General features: G+C 41.3%; 3 protein-coding genes across 5 annotated transcripts in view; 2 read left to right on the top strand and 1 right to left on the bottom strand.

Moving 5' to 3' along the window:
* Positions 1–9027: 9027 nt before the first annotated feature.
* CFAP68 (cilia and flagella associated protein 68) lies at positions 9028–12728 on the bottom strand. Its single transcript, XM_047071327.1, has 4 exons — positions 12337–12728; positions 11328–11558; positions 10767–10833; positions 9028–10512 (listed from the first exon to the last, which is right to left on the bottom strand). Exons 1-4 carry the CDS (start codon positions 12466–12468, stop codon positions 10337–10339), a joined length of 606 nt encoding a protein of 201 aa, XP_046927283.1. The 5' UTR covers positions 12469–12728; the 3' UTR covers positions 9028–10336.
* A 1308-nt stretch (positions 12729–14036) lies between these two features.
* Positions 14037–17846, top strand: FDXACB1 (ferredoxin-fold anticodon binding domain containing 1). The gene is made up of 5 exons (XM_047072430.1): positions 14037–14225; positions 14425–14581; positions 15510–15713; positions 15922–16080; positions 16461–17846. The coding sequence occupies exons 1-5, from the start codon at positions 14054–14056 to the stop codon at positions 17641–17643; spliced, it is 1875 nt and encodes a 624-aa protein (XP_046928386.1). The 5' UTR covers positions 14037–14053; the 3' UTR covers positions 17644–17846.
* Positions 17847–21458: 3612 nt separating this feature from the next.
* Positions 21459–25192, top strand: part of ALG9 (ALG9 alpha-1,2-mannosyltransferase) — a 97159-nt gene continuing 93425 nt past the window's right edge. Inside the window, exons 1-3 of one of the 3 annotated variants that reach the window (XM_047071530.1) lie at positions 21459–21695; positions 22531–22669; positions 23735–23869. In XM_047071530.1, the coding sequence (XP_046927486.1) occupies positions 21565–21695; positions 22531–22669; positions 23735–23869 (405 nt within the window). In that variant the 5' untranslated portion in view covers positions 21459–21564. Of the gene's footprint in view, positions 21700–22530; positions 22670–23734; positions 23870–25192 lie in introns of all 3 variants that reach the window. The other 2 variants (XM_047071529.1, XM_047071531.1) reach the window with 2 other exon arrangements.

Below are 25192 nucleotides of genomic sequence, written 5' to 3'. Positions count from 1 at the left end.
AGTACTTCACTCCTTTTTAATGCCAAACAATATTTCATTGCATGGATATCATCGTTTATTTACCCATTCATCAGCTGGTGGACATTTGGGTTACTTCCACTTTTTGACAATTATCGATGCTGCTGCTATGAACACTACTGTTTTTTTCCGTGCATATATGTTTTCATTTCTTTTGAGTATATACCTAGGAGTGGCATTGCTGGATTATATGATAACTCTATGTTTAAACTTTTTTAAAAGTTTATTTGTTTTCGTGGGGGGAAAGTCCCATGTGCATGTGTGCTTGAGCAGGGGAGGGGCAGAGAGAGAGAGGAGAGAGAGAGAATCTTAAGCAGGCTCCATGCTGTAAGCACAAAGTCTGACTCTGGGCCTGACTCAGGGCTCTCATGATGGAGATCATGACCTCAGCCAAAACCTAGAGTCAGCCACTTAACTGACTGAGCCACCCATGAGCCCCAAACCTTTTTTTTTTTTAAACCATTAGATCCACACTTCCTATGGTACATTACTACAATTCACTACAGGGTACATGTTTATTTATTTTTTAGTTTTTAAAAGTAGTCTCTACACCCAACATGGGGCTCAAACTCATGACCCTGAGAACAAGAGTCGATTGCTCCACCAACGTGAGCCAGCCAGGCGCCCCAATGTTTAACCTTTTGAGGTACCAGCTGGCTGTTTTCTAAAGCAGCCGCACTATTTCACATTCCCACCAGCAGTATATGAGGGTTCTAATGTCTCCATATTCTTACCGACACTTACTATCATCTATCTTTTTGGTTACAGCCTTCCAAGTGGGTGTCTAACTGCATTCTTAGCTGTTTATGACTTAGCAAGTTGATAGTATCATTGGTTTATACGACTTAGCAAGGTGAAAAGGAAAGGGAATACATCTAGGAAGAGTGAAGAACCTGAAGTGCCCATGTATTTAGGTTTGGTTAGGGCTTCAGATGTATGAGGCGGGGGCCTGTGTGAGAGACAAGGCAAGGGAGTTAGAAAAGGATTCTGCTAAGGACTTTGGAATTTATTTTGAGGGAAATAGAAGCCAATAAAGGGCTTTAATCAAGCGAGTGTCGTGATCAACTTTGTCTTTTTAGAGTCACTCTGGCAACACTATAGAGATCGATATGTGGGGACTGAAATAGAAATTAGAGCTATCAACCAAAAGCATCTCACAGCAGAATGGATGAGAAATAAGGGAAAACTGGAGCATGGAAAAGGCAACAGAGAGGTAAAAAAAGGGGGACATAATCAAAACATAACATGGAGGTAGAGTTTACAAGGCTCTCTATGTTTGAATGGGTTAAGAAAGGAGGAACCAAAATACTCCTTGGTTTCTGGTTTTGACAACTGGATAAACTTATTATATCGTGTATAATATTAAAACTAAGAAAGAGTGGTTAAGACACATAAAAGAGGGCTATTGAATTCACCCAGATATGGAATACATTAGGAGGGAAAAATTTTGAGACAGAAGATTATGAGTCCAGTTGTAGGTATGGTGAGTTTGTGGGCCTTTGGGAATTTGAATGGAGATATTCACTAAGTAGTTGGGTATGTATATTCAGAGCTCTGGAGACACATCTGGTATAGAAGCAGAGATTTGGAATATGGAAGCACATAGGTGAGAGCTGAAGGTCTGGGTGTTGATAGTATCATCTAGAGTTAGCCAAAAAGAGTTGTGGGGAAGGTCAACAACAGAATCATTGGAAAGACAAATGTAAGGGATAGGCAGAGAAAGATGAACTTATAAAAGAGACAAAGAGGTGTCTCAGAAAGATAGGAGAAAAAGCATTTAGCACGATATCATAGACACCAAGGGAAGAAAGGAGTAGTCAGGCGGATTGTCAAATACAGAACATAAAAAGTCAAGTAACATATGAGCTGAAGCATCCATTAGATTTAGCAAAACTTTTCACTGCTATACAGTTTCAGGAAAGTGGTAGGTCAAAGAGTAAACGAGAGACATACTTCCTGACAAGATAGAACAGTAAGTTCATAGTGATGCAATCTCTTTGTTACTAAGAGTGCAATCTCTTTGTTACATAGTGATCCTAGTTGTTTGTTTGTTTCTTTTTTTTTAAGCAGAAAAAGTAAATAACAATATGGACAAAATAAATATGAAATTATTTAAATAAAAAAATAAAACTCAGGAGAATGGGCATATTGACAGATATTTGCAAATGATATAATCGTCTGCTAAAACAACCCCGACAGAATCAATAGACAAACTATTAGAACCAATAAGAAAGTTCCGCAAGTTTATAGATTACAATCTTAATTTATAGAATATTGTTCTGGTGATCTATTCATGCATATCACACTATCCCAAAACTTAGTAGCTTAACAATCATTTTATTAGACCTTACTATTTATAGCACGGGGCTCAGCTAGGCAATTCTTGAGCTCCTCATGACCTTGACTGGGGTCAGTTGGTGGTATTTAGGCTTTAAGATGGCTTAACCCTCTTTCCTGATGCTTTCGTAAAGATGGTTAGAAGGCTGGACTCAGCTGAGCCCCTCTCCCTGTCTTTGTAGTCTCAAGGCCTCTCTATAGGGTGTTTCCATCAGGTGACTGGACTTCAGGGCTCCAGGAAGGAGTATTCCACAAGACAGGAAGTGCAAGCTTCTTAAGGCCTGGGCCTAGAAACCTGCATATTTTTGGGGGTCAAAGCAGTTGCAGAGTCTGTCTACATTTAAAAAGAAGGGGCATAGACTTCCGCCTTTTAATGAGAGGGGTGTCAAAGAATTTGGGCCATCTTTAATCCTCCACAGAAGCTGACAGAAAGGGTAATGTATTTAATCTCTAAAATTCGGGGGCACCTGGGTGGCGCAGTCGGTTAAGCGTCCGACTTCAGCCAGGTCACGATCTCGCGGTCCGTGAGTTCGAGCCCCGCGTCGGGCTCTGGGCTGATGGCTCAGAGCCTGGAGCCTGCTTCCGATTCTGTGTCTCCCTCTCTCTCTGCCCCTCCCCCGTTCATGCTCTGTCTCTCTCTGTCCCAAAAATAAATAAACGTTGAAAAAAAAATTTTAATCTCTAAAATTCATAAGAGATTAGTGGCATTGGTAGCAGGAATATACAAAGGACCTCTGCAAACCAAGAAAAGGACAGCTGCTCCAATAAAAAAAAAGTGGACAAAGACTGTACAAAGGAAATGTACAGAAGTGGGAACTAATAAGCAATACAAAGAAATGCTGAAAATCATTGGCAGTCAGTGCAATGCCAGTCAAAGCAACAATAAGCTATCATTTTACAATAGGCTTTCTCAATATTGCATTGGTGATATTTGGGGCCAGATAATCCTTTGTCATGGGAGCTCCTCTGTGCCTTGTAGGGTGTTTGGTAGCACCCCTGGCATTTGCTCAGTGGATGTAGTAGACATAGCAGCTTTGTCACAATCAAAAATGTCTCTAGACATTGCCAACTGTCTCCCGAAGGGTAAAATTGTTCCCGGTTGAGAACCACTACTTTACACGCCTGTCAGCTTCGCAAAAAATAGAAAGTTGGTTAATGCTAAGTATTGGCAGAGATAAGGCAACATAGAACCTCGGGCACTGCTTGTGGATGGGTGGGCAGCACAGTCACTCTTAAGGACAACAGTCAATTTAGATATACCATGACTTCATTAGCCAGAAATTCACCATGTGGGTAATTTGCACACATCTATAAAGGGCCGTATGAGGATGTTTTCTGCAGCTTGGCTGGACAGTGGGGAGTTAGAGGCAATTACAAAGGGGTGGCAGAACCCTCCACCTAACAACAAAGGAATTATACAATTTTTCTCAGTACATGGAACATTCTGCAAGAAAAACCATACATTAGGCTGCAAGCAAGCCTTAATAATTTTCTTATTTATTTCTTTATTTATTTATTTATTTTTGAGAGAGAGAGAGAGAGAGAGAACATGAGCAGGGGAGGGATGGGTAGAGAGAGGGAGAGAGAGAATCTCAAGCAGGCTCTTTGCTGTCAGTGTGGAGCCCGATGTGGGGCTTGATCTCATGAACGGTGAGATCATGACCTGAGCCGAAATCAAGAGTCAGATGCTTAACTGACTGAGCCACTCAGGCTCCCTAAGTCTTGATAAATTTTAAAAGATTGAAAGCATACAAAATATCTTTTCTAATCACAATGAAATGAAACTAGAAATCAATAATAGAAGGAAAAATGGAAAATTCACAAATTGAACAACACATTCTTTTTTTAAAGTTTATTTATTTATTTTGAGAGACAGGGAGAGAGAGAGGGAGGGGCAGAGAGAGAGGGAGAGAGAGAGAATCCCAAGCAGGTCTCTCACTGACAGGTCCTAGCTAACGCAGAGCTCAAACTCACCAATGGTGAGATCATGACCTGGGCTGAAACCAGAATCAGATGTTCAACCAACTGAGCCACCCAGGCACCCCTGAACAATGCTTCTTAAGCAACCGTTGGATTAAGCAATAAATCATAAAAGAAATCTAAAAGTACCTTGAGATAAATGGGAAAGAAAACCCATTTTATATTAAAACTCATGGGATGCAATGAAAGTAGTACTAAGAGGGACATTTACAGCTGTAAACACATATATTAAAAAAGAAAAATGATCTCAAATCAATAGCCTAACTTTACTTTGCAAGGGACCAGGAAAAACTAGCCAACTTGTCCCAAAGCTAGCAGACGGACAGAAATAAGATTAGAGCAGAGATAAAATGAATAGAAAACAATAGAGAAAATCAATGAAACCCAAAGTTGGTTCTGGTGAAAAGATCAACAAAATTGACAAACCTTTAGCTAGACTGGCTGAGAAAATAGAGAAAAATCAAATTACTAACATCAGGAAAAAAGTACATACATTTTTACAGATTTTACAGAAATAAAAAGGATTATAAGAATACTATGAACAATAGTATGCCAGCAAATTGGAAAACATAGATTAAATGGATAAATTCCTAGAAACAATCTAGGTAGAATTAATACATTTGTTAGAAGCAATCTACCAAAATTGAATCATGAGGAAATAGAAAATATGAGTATTTCTATAACTAATGAGGAGATGGAATCAATAACAACAACATCCCAGCAAAGAAAATCCCTGAACCAAATGGCTTCACCAATGGTATGGGTTCACTACCAAACAAATAATTAAAACCAATCCTTCTCAAACTTCTTCAAAAAAATTGAAGAGGAAGGAACATTTCTTAACTCATCCCATGAGTCCAGTATTACCCTGATATCAAAGCCAGAAAAGATATTAAAAGAAAAGAAAATTACAGACTAATATCTCTTGTGAATATTGATACAAAAATCAACAAAATACTAACAAACTGAGTTCAGCAACATATTAAGAGGATTGTATACCACAACCAAGTGAGATTTATTCCTGGAATGCAAAGTTGATTCAACATATAAAAATAAATGTAATATACTGCATGAACAGAATGGGTGGGGAACCCATGATAATCTCAAATGATGCAGAAAAACATTGGACAGAATTAAATATCTTTTCATAATAAAAACACTCAACTAGGGGGGCACCTGGGTGGGCAGTCGGTTGAGCATCTGACTCTTGATTTTGGCACAGGTCATGATCTCACAGTTTGTGACACTGAGCCCTGCATAGGGCTCTGTGTTGGCAGTATGGAGCCTGCTTGAGACTCTCTCTCTCTCTCTCTCTCTCTCTCTCTCTCTGCCCCTCCCCTGCTCACACTCTTTCTGTCTCTCTCAAAATAAATAAATAAACTTAAAAAAAAACCCCACTCATCTAAGAATAACAGGAAATCACATTAACAAAATAAAGACCATATATGAAAAACCCATAGCTAACATCATACTCAGTGGTGAAGTCTGAAAGTCTCTCCTTTAACATCAGGATCAAGACACGAAGGTCCACTCTCACCACTTCTTTCAATATATTATTGGCAGTTCTATCCAGAGCAATCAGGCAAGAAAAAGAAAAGCATTGCAAGTGGAAAAGAAGAAATAAAATTATCTCTGTTTACAGATGACATGATCTTACATGTAAAGAACCCTAAAGATTTCACACACACACATAGCCTCTAGAACTAATAAACAAATACAGCAAAGTTGTAGGATATAAAACCAACACACAAAAATCAGCTACATTACTATATGCTAGCAAAGAATAATCCAAAAAGGAAATTAAGAAAACAATTCTATTCACAATAGCATCAAAAAAGGATAAAATAAATATTGTGGAATAAACTTAACAAAAAAGGCACAAGACTTGCACACTGAAAACAATAAAACATTGCTGAATGAAATTAAAGACACAGATAAATGGAAAGACATCACATGTTCATGGATTAGAAGACTTAATATTGTTAATATATCAATACTAGATAAACTGATCTACAGATTCACTTCAATCCCTACAGAAATTTCAATAATTTTTTAGAAGTGAATAAATTTACCCTAAAATTCATATGGAATATCAAGGGACCCTGGATAGCCAAAATAATCTTTAAAAAGAACAAAGGGCATCCGGATGGCTCAGTTGGTTGACCATCAGATTCTTGATTTTGGCTCAGGTCATGATCCCAGGGTCGTGGGATCAGGCCCTGTGTCGGGCTCCATGCTAAGTGTGAAGCCTCCTTGGTGGGATTCTCTCTCTCTCCCCCTCTGCCTCTCTCCCCCGCTCACGCTCTCTCTTTAAAATTTAAATAAAATTTCAAAATTAAAAAATAAAAAGAACAAAGTTGGAAGACTCACACTTCCCAATTTTAAAATTTATTACAAACTACAGTATCAAAAACACTGTGGTATCACCACAAAAATAGATATATAGACCAATGGAATAGAATACAGAGGCCAGACATAAATCGTCATGTATATGGTTAAATGGTTTTTGACAAAGATACCACGTCCATTCAAAGCGGAAGGAGAAGACAGTCTTTTCAACAAATGATGCTAAGATAACTAGACATCCACCTGCAAAAGAATGAAGTTGGACTTTTACTACCATAGAAAAGGTTAACTCAGCAGGCGCCTGGGTGGCCTAGTTGATTAAACATCTGACTCTTGATTTGGGCTCAGGTCATGATCTCATGGTTTGTGAGATCGAACACCATATTGGGCTGTGCACTGATAGTGCAGAGCCTGTTTGGGATTCTCTCTCCCTCTGTCTCTGACCACCCCTTCCCCACCTCTGTCTTTTTCTCTCAAAAAAAAAAAAAAAAGTTAACTCAGGGTACCTAGGTGGCTCAGTTGGTTAAATGTCTGACTCTTGGATTCAGCTCAGGTTATGATCTCACAGTTCATGGGTTCCAGCCTGGCATTTGACTCTTAGCTGACACTGTGGAGCCTGCTTGGAATTCTCTCTCTCCCTCTCTCGCTCTAACCCTCCTTTCCTCTCTCTCTCTCTTTCAAAAAAAAAAGTTAACTCCAAGAGGATCAAAGATCTAATTATAAGAGTGAAAACTGTAGAATCTTAGAAGAAAACATGGAAAAAACTTCATAACATTGACTTTGGTGATGATTTTCTGGATATGACACAAAAAGTTTAGGCAACAAAAGAAAAAAAGATAAATTGGACTTCATCAAAATTGAAAACTTTTGTGTATCAAAGGACACCATCAAGAGAGTGAAAGGTCAAACCACAGAATGGTAGAGAAAATTTTTGCAAATCCTATATCTGATTAGGAATTAATATCCAGAGTATATAAAGAACTCCTACAACAAAAAGGCCAACAACTCAATTCAAAAATGGGCACGGCAGGGGCGCCTGGGTGGCGCAGTCGGTTGAGCGTCCGACTTCAGCCAGGTCACGATCTCGCGGTCCGGGAGTTCGAGCCCCGCGTCAGGCTCTGGGCTGATGGCTCAGAGCCTGGAACCTGTTTCCGATTCTGTGTCTCCCTCTCTCTCTGCCCCTCCCCCGTTCATGCTCTGTCTCTCTCTGTCCCAAAAATAAATAAACGTTGAAAAAAAAAATTAAAAAAAAAATGGGCATGGCATAGGATTTGAATAAACATTTCTCCAAAGAAATAGCTAAATGCACATGAAAAGATGCTCAAGATCACTAGCCATTAGGGAAGTGTAAATCTAAACCACAAAAGAGACCATTCTACACCCACTAGGATGGTTATTATAAAAACAAAAACCAAAAGAACAAACTACATGTTGTTAAGGATGTGGCAAACTTAGAATTGTGCATTGCTAGTGGGATTGGAAAAAAAAAAAACGTGGGCACTGTGGAAAACAGTTGGGCATTTCCAAATCGTTAAACATGGAATGACCATATGAGCTAGCAATTCCACTTCTGGGTGTATCCCCAAAAGAATTGAAAGTGGGGACTCAAACAGATACTTGTACGCCCATGTTCATAACAGTATTACACACAATAGGCAAAAGGTGAAAACAGCCCAAGCATCCCTACCGGATGAATGGAGAAGCAAAATGTAGTAAATACATAATGGAATATTATTCAGTCTTAAAAGGAAGGTATGCTATCATATGGATGAACCCTGAAAACATACTAAACAAAATAAACCAGACACGAAGGGACAAATGTGACATAACTCCACGTATAAGTGGAAATTCAGGGTCAGAGAGTACAACAATGGTTACCAGGGACTAGGAGAAGGGAGAAATGAGAAGTCAATGTTCAATTGGTCCAGAGCTTCAGTTTGGGATAATGACAAAGTTCTGGAAATAGACAGCGGTGATAATTGTACAACACTGTGAATATACATAATGGCACTGAATTGTACACTTAAAAATAGTTAAAATGGTAAGTTTATGTTATATATATTTTACCGCAAATTAAAAAACATACTGGATACACAGGAAACAGAATAGGATATATAACACATATATGTGCAAAAATACGTGCCAAATATTATTAATATTGCAAGAACACATACCAATGAATTATTAGAATTAATAAGACAGAATAACTCAAATTCAACAATGCAATGCAGTTTCCACCAATACCTTACCAGTATCTTTTTGTGAAACCTGACAAGCTGACCCTAAGATTTGTATAGAACTTCAAAGGGTTAAAAATAACTAACACACTTTTGAAGAAAAACAAGGTGGAGTTATCTGATTTATTAGATATTAAGATTTACAAAATTGTCATAATTATGATAGAGAGGCATTGTGGCTAAGCTAGCATATGCAATGACAGGCCAATGGAATGTAATAGCCAGAAAGAGGTCTAAGTATACACAGTTGATTTACAATAAAAATGGCATAGGAGAGCAGTGGAGAAAGTATGGTCTTTTCAATAATTAATGCTGGGAAAACTGGACAGTCACATAGAAAAAAATGAAACTTAGTTACGACCTAACTATATACATATACACATACGACGTAAATTCCATATCTGTGTCTGTAACATAAAATAATTAAGGTTTGGGAGGAAATATATGGGAGACCTCTCCCATATGTTATATTGTCATAATAAACAGGCAACAAAATAAAAAAGTAAAATATTGGTAAGTTTAACTGTATTAAAATGTAGACTCTTTCCTCCCTGTGCACACTAACCCTGGACTAGTCCCAAATCTTATCTCAATCCCTACCAGTTCCCCGCTTTGCAAGACCCATCTTAAAGTAACCCCAAGTCTCTAAAAATACCCTCTACCCCTCACAACATTCCCCTTTTGAATTCTCTCCAAGATTTTGTCAAGTTGCTCTTGTTTGCTGCAGGCTTAGAAACTCAGCTTTGTTTGATGAGGTTTCTGTGATGGTCTCTGTGAAGGAATAAAACACCTACAGTCCTTATCTTTTTGAGATACATACTGAAATCTTGACAGACAACATGATATAATTTGGGAGATCTGCTCCATAATTAATTTAAAGAAATAGAGAAAGTTGATAGGAATAGTTAAGACTGGTTAAATTGTGCACACTGGGTGATGGGAGTTCACTAGACTATTCTGTCTGATTTTGCACGTTTTAAATTCACTATAATATTTTTAAAAAGTTGTTTTTCTAGTTCTTATGAGGAGATGTTCACTAAGGTCACAAAGAAGTTACACTGACTGTGAATGCCAGGCTCACATTCAGGAAGCATCTAGCCAGACATAACCTTATGCTGGATTTTGCAGGTCTGCCATGAATGGAAGGCAGGGAAGAGCAAAGTGGTTGCAGATTTGAAATACTTCTTTTGAACTTTCTCCTACTACCTCGTAATGTAGACCTAAGAGCAGATGCAACGAACTTAAATTTGACATTTAAATCTTGATTCGGACAAACAAAAAAGGGGGTAGGGAATATTCTCCGTGCTTTCTTTATTCAGATTGTGAAATTGTGCTCTCGTCAGCTAGATTCTTAGTTGTGCTTAGAATATGCTCCCTCCTACAATCTATTCTGGAAAAATGAAGCCTCTTATTCCTTCTTAGAATCCTGGCTCCTTAAGTCGGCAGTTATTAGGATTCCACACACATGCAGAGTCATGCCCAATTTGAGGGTCTGAGTAGCTAGTCATGTAAGTTGACTTTTCTGTGCATTTGTATCCAGGAGGATCCAGCTCAGGTTGATGTCCTGGGAACGAGTGAGGCTCTCGCTTAAATCCTGAGGGAAGAGAAAAGAGAAGGAAGGTCAAGTGGAATCAGTCAACAGCGAGGAGCCTTAGTAATTGGCTACACTCTTATTTCTGAGAGAAGGAAGTCTAGGGAGTCCTGTCAGAACTGAGAAAAGAGAGAAATCATTCACTCAGTCATTCACTTCTTCACTCACTCAGTTTACTTTCATCAGAGTTTCTTCTACGTTCCAGGCACTGAGTTAGGTCCTGAGAATATAAGGATTGTAAAAAATAGTCCACCTACTATGTGTTGAAAGTGGCATTTTGTTGTTACAGCTTGTATCATATGTTGTTTCAAAGTAGTGTCCAAACTGGAAAGAAAAGGCAATCAATGAAAAATACAGGAGTCTACACCTAATACTGGGAAATAAAGGACACAATGACATGAATCCTAATGGGGTCTATTATATTTTGGATCGACTAGAGGTCTATATGTTGTCAGTCTACATTCTACTAACTTTCATGTCCTTTATGTGTTTGTGTGTTTAGGAAAGATTCCAGGGCAAGATGCAGATAAATGAAATGCAGGTAGACAGCCTGAGTCAGAAGACACATATTTATGTTGATGAATAAAGTCAAAGAGAATCAAGAGAAAAAGAGTACCCCTTCTTTTATTACTTTAATATTCTACTTCATAGTAAAATATGATAGGAGTTCCAGCTGAAGACTGCTATCCACTCCCAACCACCTCAATGAACAGAGAAGCCTCAGAGATCTCAGCAAGGAAGTTTTCAGATTCCTACCTCTAAAACGGCCACTGGTATTTCTTTTGTTAACAGAAGGAAACAGGGGAAGCTTAGATTACCTGGGAAGGCAAAGGTTTGGGTTGCACGATATTCCTTAGGTCATATCTTTCCTGGTTCCAGTTGCCTATCAGGGTACGGTTTGAATAGGTATTCTCATTAGTGGTACATCTCCATCCATACTGGAAAAACTTGGACATACTATTCCAATCTGTCCACACTTCAGCATGGCCGTCTGCATTAATGATGCTGCCATAGTGTGGGTTTGCAAAGAAATAGGCAAGGGCTTGTCTCTGGGAAAAGGCAAAAACAGAAAAGATAGTTGCATAAACTAGGGCACAGAAAAGGCATTCATCCCTTTCTCACCTACAGCCAAGCATAACATAAGCACACCTTACCAAGGATCTGTGCTCTTCTCCCAATTTAGTTGTGGTTCTGTGTCTTTCCTTCCTGGTCCATGAATCCTTTGACCTACCTTTTCAATCAAAAGTAACAGAGGGCTATGTATATTGAATGGCACCCTCAAAAGAGGAAAACCTTCAGTATCCCAATATATATGGAAAACTAGGTAAATGCTCAGGAGATTTTGAGATGTAAGAGTTTAAGGACAGAGAATAGTGCTATAGTCAAAGAGAACAGGCAGAAGTGAGAGTTAGAAAACTAGGTAACACAACAAATGTTCAATAAGTGATAGCTTCCTTCTTTCTGGACTCAGGCCAAATGCCACTTCTTCCATGATGTCTTTCCTCAAGTTAACTTCTCTCTCCTTTGTTTCACACACAATGATATCCTCATATCTTTAACTTTCTACCGTATTTTAGAGTTCTTCAAATGTGTGTTGAAGTTTGTGTTGAATATTCTATGCTAAACCGTGTACATCCCTTGAGGACAAGACCTGTATCTTATTATCACACCCTCTCCCTTCACCTGCCCTCCCAGTCAACAGTGCTTTGCACATATCAGATGACTAATGTCTGAATTTCAATTTTTTGTGAGGAAGCAAAAACCTAGCCATTTTTATTTTGGGCCAAAAGGTGACTGTGGTCCCTTGACTTGGGGGCAAGACAGTACCTTCGCTGAAGACCATTTTGGTGTTGAGTGGCTTGTGTTGTTTGAAGATTTCATAGGACAGTGATAGAAAATCTTATTCAGCTCTTCCATTTTTTTGAAGGAAGAGATATCACCAAACCCGGCATTTCCCATTCTCCAAGCAACGAAAGAATGTAGGTCATCGAGATCACCATGGCCAGGAAGCCATGATTTTAGAGTTACAATCCACTGAGCCACCTTTCCACAAGTAGGGGCAAAGCCAATACTGCAACTTTGAAGGTAGTTGCCCTCACACTACGTGCCTTTGTGAAGATAGATGCATGCACTGATGTCAACAAACAGCATGGTGACTAAAGAGTAGTTGGTCCCACAAAGTCTGACAAGCCTAGTATTCAGACTGTAGACCAAGGTGACACTGTCCTTGGGGCCGTCAGGACAGACATCACCATCCACTCAGTTGTCTAGGCCCCAAACCTGAGGCTTATCTTTGACTGATTCCTCTTTCAAGCCCTTACATCCACTCAGTACCTAAGTCTTAACTGATTTTCTAATCAGTTCACTTCCATCCCCACTGCCAAGTTCCAGTTTAGATCACTACCAGTTCTTGTCACCATTATTGCTATAGTTGCCTATCTGATGTCTTTGCCGTCAGCCTTGGTCTTCTCCAATCCTTTCTCCACAGGAACGAAGAATGTGTGAAAATGAAAGTCTTATTGTGTCCTCTTCCTATTTAAAATCTTTCAGTGGCTGGCCACTGTTTTCGGAATAAGATTCAGGCTGTTAAAATGGCTTACGATGTTCTATATGACCTGGCCCCTGCTTAACGCTTCAGTCTCACCTACTACTCACTCTCCCTCCAACTACATTTCAGCCAAACTCATCTAATGTGTTTCTCTATCACGCTTTTGCATATATTGTTCTTTCTGTCTCTTCACTTCTCTTTATCCAGGTCAGGTGCACTTCCCCCTTAGCTTTCAACTCAAATTCACTTCCTTTAGGGTATCTTTCCACTTCATCCCAGAACTCGGTAAGGTTCTAAAACCTTCTGTGACTCCACTCATAGCATCGCTTCCCGCTGTAGCAGAATTGCCTCTTTTGCCGTGCAGTCTCCGCCAGACTACAAGCTCCGTGAAATCATAGGCCACACCTTATTCACCCATGTGTTTATAACTCCGTCAAGGTCTGGCACGTAACAGCCACTCAGTATTTCTTGAATGAAAAAAAGGTAGGAGATAGAAGCACCTGGAGAAATCCCGAGCAGCAGAGAGAGTGAGCAGCAGCCATTTCGGACGAGTGGAAGGCTGTTATAAAACCCTCTGTTGACAGTAACCTGCAGGACACAGCCCAACCTCTCGACCTCAGCCCCGCCGCGCTTCTTTCACTCCGAACTCGCCTCGCCCCGGGCCTGCCCCTCTGCGCTAGTGATTGCTTGTGACCTCATGCAGATGTGACGAAGTCGCTCAGGGCAGCCTCGGGCTAAAAGGCATTTATTGCGACACTCCTAAGGGTGTGCGGAATGAGGAGACAGGGTGGTCCGTGTCTAACTTTTGCGCTCATAGCTATTTCATCCCCCTCCCTCCCAGTCGCTGTACCAGTTTGTCAACACCACTAGACGCTGCCGGCGCATCATCAATCAGCGACGCAAAAAGAGGTGGCCCGCCAGAGACCACCCCCCCCACAGGAAGTGACGTAAGAAACTGGCGCCTCGGAGGACGCGAGAGGGGAGCACGTTGAGGCCATGGCCCCTCGGCGCCTCCTGTTGGTTGGGGAGGGGAATTTCTCCTTCGCCGCGGCCCTGAGCGAGACCCTGGATGACAGCACCAGTGTAACCGCCACCTGCCTCCAGCGCCCGGCCGACTTGGCCGGAGATCCGGTGGCCCAGGAGAATCTGCAGCGCCTGCGCGAGCGAGGTAGCGAAGCAAACCCCTCCGCGAAGCCCCGCCCCGCTGCCGGCCGGGCCAGAAGTGGAATGGGCGGGGCGTTTAATTGCATTTGAGCGTCCGGTTACCTAAAAGCAGCCTGTGGGTTTCCACCTGGGTTGTTTTGTACGGTCCACGTTAGGGAGGGATTCAGGCCTTGAGACATCTTCCTGTCTGTATTTCGTGCCAGGTACTGAGGTGCGTTTTGGTGTGGACTGCACCCAGCTGGCAGATGCCTTTGAACTGCACCACAGGGAGTTTGATCGGATTTATTTTAATTTTCCGCACTGTGGACGCAAAGCTGGAGTTGCTAAGAACAGGGAACTGCTTGCCAAGTTTTTCCAGAGGTGAGGAAATGAGAGCACTCACAAGTAACATGTTGAAGATGTACATTACATAGTTACTGCACTGGAAACATTTTAGTTTGGGAAATAAGGCATACGTGTGTAAGTTACTATGATGGGTTTAGAGAGAAAATAAAGCTCCAGAGGAATCCACAATCTAGTTGGAAGGGCAGGCATATAACCCTAAAAGTTACATAAAAGTACAAATAGTAGTTGGGCTTGTAAGGGGAGGATCACCTATTTTGGATAATGCAAAATAACGGTAGCCAGTATAATGTAATGGCTAAAAGCATGGGTTTAGGAGCCAAACTGCCTGGATTCAAATCCCCACCCACCTCTTAGTAATTGTGTGATTTGGGGTAAGCTTACTTGATCCTTACATACTTGTGCCTCTTCATCCATAAACAGGATAGGATATTAATGGTAACTACCTCAAATTATCGTGAACTAAAAACTGTGCTTTACACTATTCTACCAAAACATGTGATACTATTGGAGGTCTCTGGGGGTGGGGGGAGGTCACAGTTGTCAAGAAACTTTTCACAGAGCCAAGATTTCAAGTTAGTATTTGAAGTATAGAATTTTAATAGGAAGGGAAGTGAATTTACAAGAACAACTCTCTAAACTGGGAAATGAATCGTGTATAGGAACTTTGCAGATATTGACCTTTCTATGACCTGTTTATGATGAACACTGCAGATACAAAGCCAGATAATACCCTGGTCAGCCACGAGTATCAGTTACGAGTTGAACATTGATTTTACATTCTTACTTCCAGCTGCTTCCTTTGCAGGTTTGAAGTCTGTGGACCTTTGTAAATAGATATGATAGGATTTTAATTATTTCACAGCCAAACCATGTGTATACAGCTTATTTCCTATGGTAATTTCAACTGGTTTTGATAAAATGCTGGTGTCCTCCTCCCTGTTAGCTGTAAAGATGTTCTCGCACCGGAAGGAGAAGTCTATGTGGCATTGTGTAGAGGACAAGGTGGGACTCCTGCTGATAAGCCCACAAGAGAATGGCATAACAGTTGGCAAGTAGTTGCCATGGCAGCTCTGGGGGGATTCATTTTAAGTGACGTGCATCCCTTCAGCTGTGAGGCTGTGCCAGGGTACAAGTGCACTGGATATAGGTAAGTAATAACAGAGGTCTGAGCCTTTTTCATTTCTTTCACTAATAATGAAAAAAATCTCATAGGCAGACTTTCCCCTACCAATTTCCTGCTTTGGTCCCTAGAGATACTTGCTTTTTAAAAAATGGCAATAAATAAATAAGAAAGAAAGAAGAGAAAGAAAGAGAAAAGACTCACTGACTCCATACTTGGTGACTGTTTTTGCCAGGAGTCAAGATAAGTCCTTTCATGTAGAAGGTGCTTTGAACCATATCTTCACCCGGAGCTTACCCTTTGAAGATTCACAGCCCAGAATCTTCAGGACCAAAGTGGGTAGCCGGTGGTTTTCCTTTCCAGAACCAGAAGCACTTGCAGGAAAGTTGAACAGGTAACCTGCTGTTTTACCAGAAGTTACTTCTATCTCTAGTTGTATCTCCGTTGCTTTGATGGCAACCGTATATTGAATGGGTGCAATATAAATTGTTAATGATGTTGGTGCTATGAATTCCTGTCAGTCTGGCCCTCCACAAGCCTTTTTAGAATTAAAATTTGTCACATTTTGTGGTATATCATCGGGATCGTGGCTGTCAGAGGTCTGAAGCACGTGATATCTCTATTTATTATGGTAGATGGTTTTTTTTTTTATTTGCTTTCAGGATCACTTTAAAGATAATTCTTTTCTGTGCTATTTGTGCTTTTAATTTTAGATCCATTCTAACTCTTTATTGTTTCAAGTTTAAAAAGTTATTTTTATGTGTGCTTAAACAGAGGTTTCCTAGAAGCACCTTCATGTCATCCTGTCAGAACCATTAATGAGAAACTCATTGCGGAATTGGGCAAAGTTTTCCCTCTAAAAAGGCTGAAGCGTCCCTTCCCTTTGCTGCCACAGGGAAGCACTAGTGCTCTCACTTCCTGGAACTGTGACATTCTGTCAGCTGCCTTTTGGATTAGTCTCCGTGAAGATGACTCAAATTCTGAGTCCCTGACTGATGGGACAACACAAGACATGGAGGACTTTCTGGCGCTATTTTCAGAACTTAGCCTTCTCAAGGATCCTGGAAGCGACAGTAAGGAAGAAGCTCATGAAGAAAGCTATGGCCAAACCACGGTCTGCCTTAGGCCTTCTCTCCTAGTTCATGTTCAGGCTGTCATCCAAGCACCGGACTTTGTCCCAGGTTCCCTGCACATCCTCAGTGGACCTGTCTTTCGGAAGTGCCGCATCTTGCCTTTCACAATGCCAGCATTTCATGAGACTTTATTTGTCATCGGGTTTAATAAAAATCTGAAGGATGGTTGTCTTCAGTCACTACTGGAGCACCTGAAGGGTTTTCTTGATAGCCTTCTCACCCACACATTGCTGGAGGGCTCTCAGCCGAGCAGTTCAGTGGAATTTGTCTTTCAACCAAATGGCAAAGAGTATATTATTAATGTGAAGCGTCCTAATTTTGGCCCAGATTGTGCCAAGGCTCTGATTATTGGGTCTGTCGTCGCATCTGCTACAGGCATTATGCACAAAGACCAGTGTTTTATGTTTGTGTCTATGAACTTGGACCTACTAGCCATGCTTGTCTGGGGCATCTCTGACTGGAGGATGCTGTGGACCTTTGACCACCGTTTCCTGAAAAATTTTGTCTCTGGGAGTATAGAACCCTTTAAAAGCTATTGCCTGTATCCTCCATGCTATGTTCATGATATTAGTTTTTGGTTAGATGAGAAGAAAGGATTTGATGAACTAGAATTTCACACGGTGGCCCGAGCAGTGTCCCGGGACACTGTCGTATCCATACAGTTCCTCAGTCGTTTTCAGCATCCAAAGACTCAACAGGTCAGTCTCTGCTATCGATTGACTTACCAGACGTGTGACAAAGCCCTCCCCCAGCAACAGGTGTCATCAATGCAGTCGCAGCTTAGGAAAGAGATTCAGCAAAGACTACATGTAATACCTCGGTAGTTTAGTAAATTCATTTTTCCAGAGTGATCCCCGTGGCTGTGGATATGGGTGCAGATGCCAATGAAAAAGACCAAGTTATAACTAGTAGTCTTTTCTGAACTGTGTTTTTTGTAAAATCTTTAACCTTGTGACTTTGGCCAGTGTTGGTTGATTCTAGAGAAACTTGTGGCTCAGGGCACCTGGGTGGCTCAGTGGGTTGAGTGTTGAGTATCCAACTCTTGATTTTGGCTCAGGTCATGATCCCAGGGTCATGGGATCGAGCCCTGTGTCAGGCTCTGCGTGGAGCATGGAGCCTGCTTAAGAGTCTCTCTCTCCTTCTGCCCCTCTCCCCTGCTCATGCACTCTGTCTCGCTAAAATAAAAAGAAATTAAAAATATTAAAAAGTAAAAAAGAAACTTGTGGCTCTGTCACTTAAACTTAACAGACTATAATGTGACTGGTGACCTTTGGAGTTTACAGTATTTTGATGCTGAAAAATGACTAGGAAAACAAATACAACAAAACTGTCTTGTACTTTAGATGCTCTGTTGCTGAAGATGCAGTAGAATTTGAGTGTCTTATATTTATATTTTCCACACTGCTAATTCCTCTTCCTTTAACCCTATTGTATTACATCATTACATCAACTTACTAGAGTGGTTTTTGGAGTCAGACCAACATTTATTAGCTTGGGTAGGTTGAAAGGCTCCATAATTAGTCTTGGTATTATTACAGTATTTATTCCATGGTTGACTACTGTTGAAGTCATGGAACTGGTTAATGTCAGATTAACTAGAGTTCACACTTGGGTCTGACTCTAAAGCCCATTTTCCTTCTGCCATTGGTATTTCTTCCAAACTAGTCTTCTTCATTAGTAGCCTCTCAACTGTAAACTTAGTCCTCCTGTATTTTGGAGGCTTCTGTTACAAGCATCTCTAAGAGACACTGGGAGATTGGCTCAGCTCATTGGCTCAGCCCAGGACTCTACAGAATGATAGAGTACTCTAATATTAATTAATGGATGTTCCTGTTAATGAATAGTTAGTCTCCACAGATTGGACTTATATTGTAAACTCAGTAGGAAATAACTGTCTTATTCTTGTATTTGGAGAAAAACATGTGGGAAGGCAAGAATGGAAGCCAAGAAACATATTAGGAGGTTATTACAGTAACACAACCAGAGATAATGGTCACCTGGACCAGGATGGTAAGACGTTGTTGGGTTGAGTAATATTTAAAAGTATTTGCTGATGAACTACATGTGCATGGGTGAAGGGTGTGGGGCTGAAGAAACAGGAATCAAGCAGGACTGACTATGGTTTTTGATCTGGAAGAACAGAAGTATCATTAACGGGGATGGGAAAAATGGCATAACAGTTTGGGGAGTGGGGTAAAGACCAAAGATCTCTTAAGGATACATTTATTGCTTAGCTTTCTACATACACTATAAATGAATAGAGGGCAGGTAATGTGATTTATAGCTTGCTTCTATCCCCAGTGGTGCCTAGTACATGGACAAGGTAGCATTTGAGCTGGATCTTAAAACAAGAGTAGCGATGTGACAGGAGGACTGTTAGGCAAGGAGGACTGTCACAGACTATGAGTTTGGAGTTCTCTTTTGTCCAGCAAGAGAGTGGATGCAGAATTGAACACAAGAGAGGCTAACATCCAGGAGGAGACAAGATCCCCAAACAGGCCTTTTGTCTCCGTATTTACTGAGCGCTCAAGATCTTACACATGTGGTAAACGTGAAGAAAACAATCAGATAGTAATGATTAACTTGTGTGTGTAAGAAGCAAAGGGTCTGGGGGGCAAGTGGAGTTTGTGATCAAAGTATAATAGTATATTGGTGTCAGGTGGAATGTAATTTCCTGCAAGTATATAACAAGTTACTCGTGATCCCATTACAATATCTTACTAGCTATCTTCAGGCGTTTTCACTCCGTGGTGGTGGCTTTCATGCCCTAAGCGTTTTTCTAACCTATTTATGTAAGTAGATCCTATTTCCCCACAGAGGACTTGCATTCCAGGCAGAGGTACAGATAAGGAAGCATCTGGGACACTTTTCAGGCTAGTTAGTTGGAATGTAAATGTGTATAGGGAAGTAGTGGGAGATTAGATCAGGAAAGTAGGTTAGGGCCGGATTTAGTTGATGTAAGAAATGAATGCTAGAATAAAGTGTACTTCATTTGGCAGGCAATAGGAAGACTGGTAATTTTTGATTAAGGAGGCAATACAGAATAGTGCATTTGAAAATTGATTGGATAGGGGCGCCTGGGTGGCTCATTTGGTTAAGCGTCTGACTTGAGCTCAGGTCATGATCTCACGGTTCTTGAGTTCAAGCCCCATCTCGGGTTCTGTGCGTATGGCTCAGAGCCAGGAGCCTGCTTCAGATTCTGTGTCTCCCTCTTTGTCTTCCCCTCCCCAGCTTGTGCTCTGCCTCTATCTCTCAAACATAAACATTGAAATCTTTGAAAAAAGTTAACCGGACAGTGTTGTATAGGATGAATTTGAAATGGGAGACCCCTGTTAGGATGCTATTGTAGCACTCCTAGGTAGGGGCAGGGAGGGACCTGCACTGGAGTGAAATGAGAGGAGGTCTCTGTAGGAGATACATACAACTAGGCTGCGGTGACCGAACTTGGTGCCTAATACTTGCCTGTGGGAATTGAGCACTATGATCAATCGCCATTGTCAATAATTTTAGTATTAAATAATAACCTGGGACCCTGTCAAGTTCAGCACTCCCTCTATCTAACATCCTTAGTATACAGCAGTGTATATTAACTTGATGGTCATTTAAGTTTAAAGACCTAAAAGAGCTTAATTTTTACTCTCCCTGCACGTTTTATGTATACACTGGCATATTTTACAGCCTTTTATCTTGAGTCTCCCTAACTAATTTTTTTTAGATATAATTCACTTTACTACTTTAGTCTTTCAGCCTTCATACTAGCTTTATAAGTGATTACCGCCTTTGCTGTATTTGCGTTTACTCATGAAATTTTTTCCTTTCATAATTGTCATACTTCAAAAGTGGCTTTTACCCTCACTTACAGAAGTCTCTTTAACATTTCTTGTAAGGCCCATTTCTGCTACTGGTACAGAGGTCCACAGGATGGGATAGAACTCTGTGGGCAGGGTATGAGGAACAGATGAATAACCCCTGGGAGTCACAGGTGTGCTCTCATCTGTTGACATCAGGAGCTTTCACCTCATCCTGGTGGGAATAGTATGGGCTTTGTAATAAGGCAGACGTGGGTTGGAATATGGTTCCACCATTTCCTAGCTATGCAAACTTGAGCGTCAATTTACTTACTATAATTTACTTATTGATAAGAGCAAGATTGTTTTATTGTATTGGAAATGGATGAAATGTGTAAAATGCTTACCGAATTGCTGTGGTAGCAATGGCAGTGCCTGTCTCGTTGCATTTGTGGCACAGAATTTCTTTGGGCTTTCATTTTTCTTTACATTCTGCCATTACGGCTTCGTCTCTATGGAGCAGATAATTAGCTACAGGTTGTCTCTATCGATGTCACCAAAATAGAAGAAGGGCAAGGTGTCCGCGACCTTTTAAGGACCTCCCCTTTCATCTGCAGCTGCCCTGTTATCTTTAACTGAAGTAGCTCTGCGTGCTCTGTAGAGTTGTTTGGTTACTTTCCGTTTGTGCTGAAAAGTGAAGGAAGGCGGGGAGTGGGGAGGAATAGACACAGTTAGAAACATACTGAAGGGATAGCTACGGTTGTGAAAGTCAAGTCGCAGTTCTCGTTTCTTTTCTACTTAGGATTTGCCCCAATTGGCCCAATAACGCTACAATTCAGTCTTTTCTGCGCATGTCAAGGACTTTTGTCCCTCGGCGGACACCGTTGCCAGCCAAAGCTATGTCTGCGCGCTCACCACTTTGGTAGGGAGCCGAATTCTACCTTTTTCACCCGTGCCATGGCGAGCCGAGGGGCTCGTCAGCGCCTGAAGGGGAGCGGGGGCAGCGGTGGGGACACGGTTTCGGCCGCCGAGAAGCTGCGGGAGCTGCTGTGCAGCCGGGAGGCGAGCGGCGCAGAGCCACGGACCGAGTAGGTGTGCGGGAGCGGCGGGGGCGTGGCGGCAGGGCGGCGCGGGGCTGTCCTCGGGAGGGTCTCCCCTGGCGGCGCGGGTGCGGCCAGGCTGCTTTTTCCCCCAGGTCCTTCTGCTCTTCCAGGACGGGTCACGTCCGGTCTTCGCGCCTCCTCGGGTCCCCCACCATGGGTCCCATTTTGCTTGGGAAGAAAGCCTGGAGTGTCGCTTCAAGGCTGTTTGCTGGCCCAGGCCCACAGTGGGCTGGCGTCGTGGTGTTTGAGTTGGCAGAGCCTCTGTGGGAGACGTTGGCAAGAGCGAAGAGCATACCTTTGTTGGCGGTGTCTCACAGTCTCCTTCATTGCCCCCAAAGCCCTAACCCCTTGCTCTAAAGTGTGGGCCCCGCAACCTCCAGCACCTGCAGCCGTCTCTCCCGGGGCACTGCGGGTTAGGACTGCATTAACGGAGCCGACAACATACGGAATGGGAGGAGGTTATGTGCGTCGCACAAATTAGGCCTCTGTGCATTTGAACAAGGGGGAGATGAGTAAAGCCGTGGAAAGTAATGACCTTGTTAAGAAAAGGAAAATGAGAGCTTTCTGGCCTTCAAGGAGTGTCATGGATACAATGAATTGAAGTGTATGAGTGAGCTTACCCCTTAAAAGTAGGAAGTGGAAGGAGTAATTAAGATTAATAAAGTTCTTCATCCCTTGTTTATTTCTCAGAACAACTAACTTGTTACGTGAATTACTTAAGTGTGCTTGGATACCATTGCCATGCCTGTCGTTTCTGTCCAGTTTTAGGCCTTCTAGTTGTTGGGTCTTGCTGAGGCATCTTTTCTTTACTTCTGAGCAGGTTGTCTGGGAACAAAGCAGGACAAGTCTGGGCACCTGAGGGATCTACTGCTTTCAAGTGTCTGCTCTCAGCAAGGTTATGTGCTGCTCTCTTAAGCAACATCTCTGACTGCGATGAAACCTTCAACTACTGGGAACCAGTAGGTGATTTCTTTAGTTTTCTTGTTCTCGATTTCACTGCTTGGGGCCTTGTTGCCAATCAAGATACAAGTAATACACACGTGTGACTGGTAGTAAACTTTATTTTCACTTTTGTATTCTAAGCTGATGATTTTGTATTCTAAGCTGATCAGTTGTTGAAGGCCATAGGAAATTGGGCTTCTTGCAAAAAAGATGTAATTTGTAATTTTCTTAAAAATTATTTTATTTTATTTTATTTATTTTTTTTTTTAAATTTTTTTTTTTCAATGTTTATTTATTTTTGGGACAGAGAGAGACAGAGCATGAACGGGGGAGGGGCAGAGAGAGAGGGAGACACAGAGTCGGAAACAGGCTCCAGGCTCTGAGCCATCAGCCCAGAGCCCGACGCGGGGCTCAAACTCACAGACCGCGAGATCGTGACCTGGCTGAAGTCGGACGCTTAACCGACTGCGCCACCCAGGCGCCCCTCGAGATACTTTTTAAAAAACCAACAACTGTGAAACTTAAAGGGAAAAAAGTAGCTCTCTGTTCCATTGCTCGTATAGCCAAATCCCAGTCCCTAGAAGGAACTACTTGCTTTGAGCTTTTGAAGTTACTCTGATGTTTGCCAAAATAAAAAAGCTACTAAGTAGTATGCTTATTCTGCTATTTCTTAATTTACACATTTGTAAGTCTGCTGACTTCCAATTACAGAAAATTTAGAGGTGAAATTTTCTAATCCTATTTTACATTTTAAACAAAGGATGTTTAGGTAGCTTAAGGACAAGGTAAGATTTAGAGTTTGTCTGTTTTGGCTAATGAATACCAAAAAAAAAAAAAAAAAAAAGTGGAGGGTAAAATTCAAGCTTTTAACGTTGACCAAACAGTCTTGTGGAATTTAAAATGTCCTAAGATTGTTCACTATAGGGTCATTTTGATTATCTATTGGAAATCTTGTTGAGAATGTCAGCATTTTTTGTGTATCTTTGTCTCTTTAATGTTTTTGCTTAGAAACTTCACTTGCAACCTGCTAGCAAGGATCTCTGGCCAATTTAACCCGGAACCTATCTGTTTTGTACTTTCAGACACACTACCTCATCTATGGGAAGGGGTTTCAGACTTGGGAGTATTCCCCTGTTTATGCAATTCGCTCCTATGCCTACCTGTTGCTTCATGCCTGGCCAGCTGCATTTCATGCAAGAATCCTACAAACTAATAAGGTAAGGGCAGGCCAACTTGGAAGCAGTTACAGCTGAACAAGAGGCGAGTCTCTGGAACAGTTTTCGGAAAAGGGAAAAATAGATTGGTAGGTAGGAAAGGACTTTTTTTTTTTTTTTTTTAAGAATCATTTATTGATTGTTAAGTAAGCATTAATGGAGCAACTTTAAAAAATTTTTTATTCCGCAATAGTTGACCTGCAGCTTTACATTAGTTTCAGGTGTACAATACCGTGATTCAACAATGTTTTATATTACTATGTGCTCCTCAAGATAAGTGTTTTCTTATTCCCTATAACGTATTTGACCCATTCCTCTCCCCCTTCCCCTCTGGTAACCATCAGTTTGTTTTCTGTATTTAAGAGGGTTTTTTTTTTTTTTTTGGTTTGTCTCTTTTTTTGTTTTGTTTGTTAAATTCCTCATATGCGTGAAATCATACGGTATTGGCAAGTTGTTGCAAATGGCAAGATTTCATTCTTTTTTATGGCTGAATACTCTTCCATTGTATGTATATACACCACGTCTGCTTTATCTGTTCATCTGTCAGTGGAACACTTGGGCTGCTTCCATAATTTGGATATTGTAAATAATGCTGCAATAAATACAGGGTTGCATGTATACTTTTGAATTAGTGTTTCATTTTCTTTGGGTAAATAGACAGCAGTACAATTACTGGATCATTCAGTAATTCTATTTTGAATTTTTTGAGGAACCTCGATACTATTTTCCACAGTGGTTGTACCAGTTTACATTTCCACCAACAATGCATGAGTTCTTTTTACTCGACATCCTCAACAACACTTGTTGTTTCTTGTGTTTGTGATTTTGGCCATTTTGACAGGTGTGAGTTGAGATCTTCTTGTGTTTTTTTTTTTTTGTGTGTGTGTTTGTTTGTTTTTAAATTTTTAAAAATATTTTTGAGAGAGAGGGGCCAGTGTGCAAGCTGGGGAGGGGAAGAGAGAGAGAGAGAGAGAGAGAGAGAGAGAGAGAAAGAGAGAGAGAGAGAAAGAGAGAGAGAGAGAAAGAGAGAGAGAGAGAAAGAGAGAGAGAGAGAAAGAGAGAGAGAGAGAAAGAGAGAGAGAGAGAAAGAGAGAGAGAGAGAGAGAGAGAGAGAGAGAGAGGAAGACACAGAATCTGAAGCAGGTTCCAGGCTCTGAGCTGTCAGCACAGAGCCCGATGTGGGGCTCGAACCCATGAGCTGTGAGATCATGACCTGAGCCGAAGTTGGACGCTTAACTGAGCCACCCAGGCACCTTTTGCCCACTTTTTAAATTGGATTATTTGTGTGTTGTTTTTGTGTGTGTTGGGTTATATAAGCTTTTCTCA

Source organism: Lynx rufus, unplaced genomic scaffold (genome assembly GCF_022079265.1).
Source record: "Lynx rufus isolate CCGP_SWC_20201006 ecotype Redwood Valley unplaced genomic scaffold, mLynRuf1.p SCAF_9, whole genome shotgun sequence".
Classification (NCBI taxonomy): domain Eukaryota; kingdom Metazoa; phylum Chordata; class Mammalia; order Carnivora; family Felidae; genus Lynx; species Lynx rufus.
The sequence above is the reverse complement of the archived record's forward strand: the minus strand, read 5'-3'. Positions and strand labels throughout refer to the sequence as shown.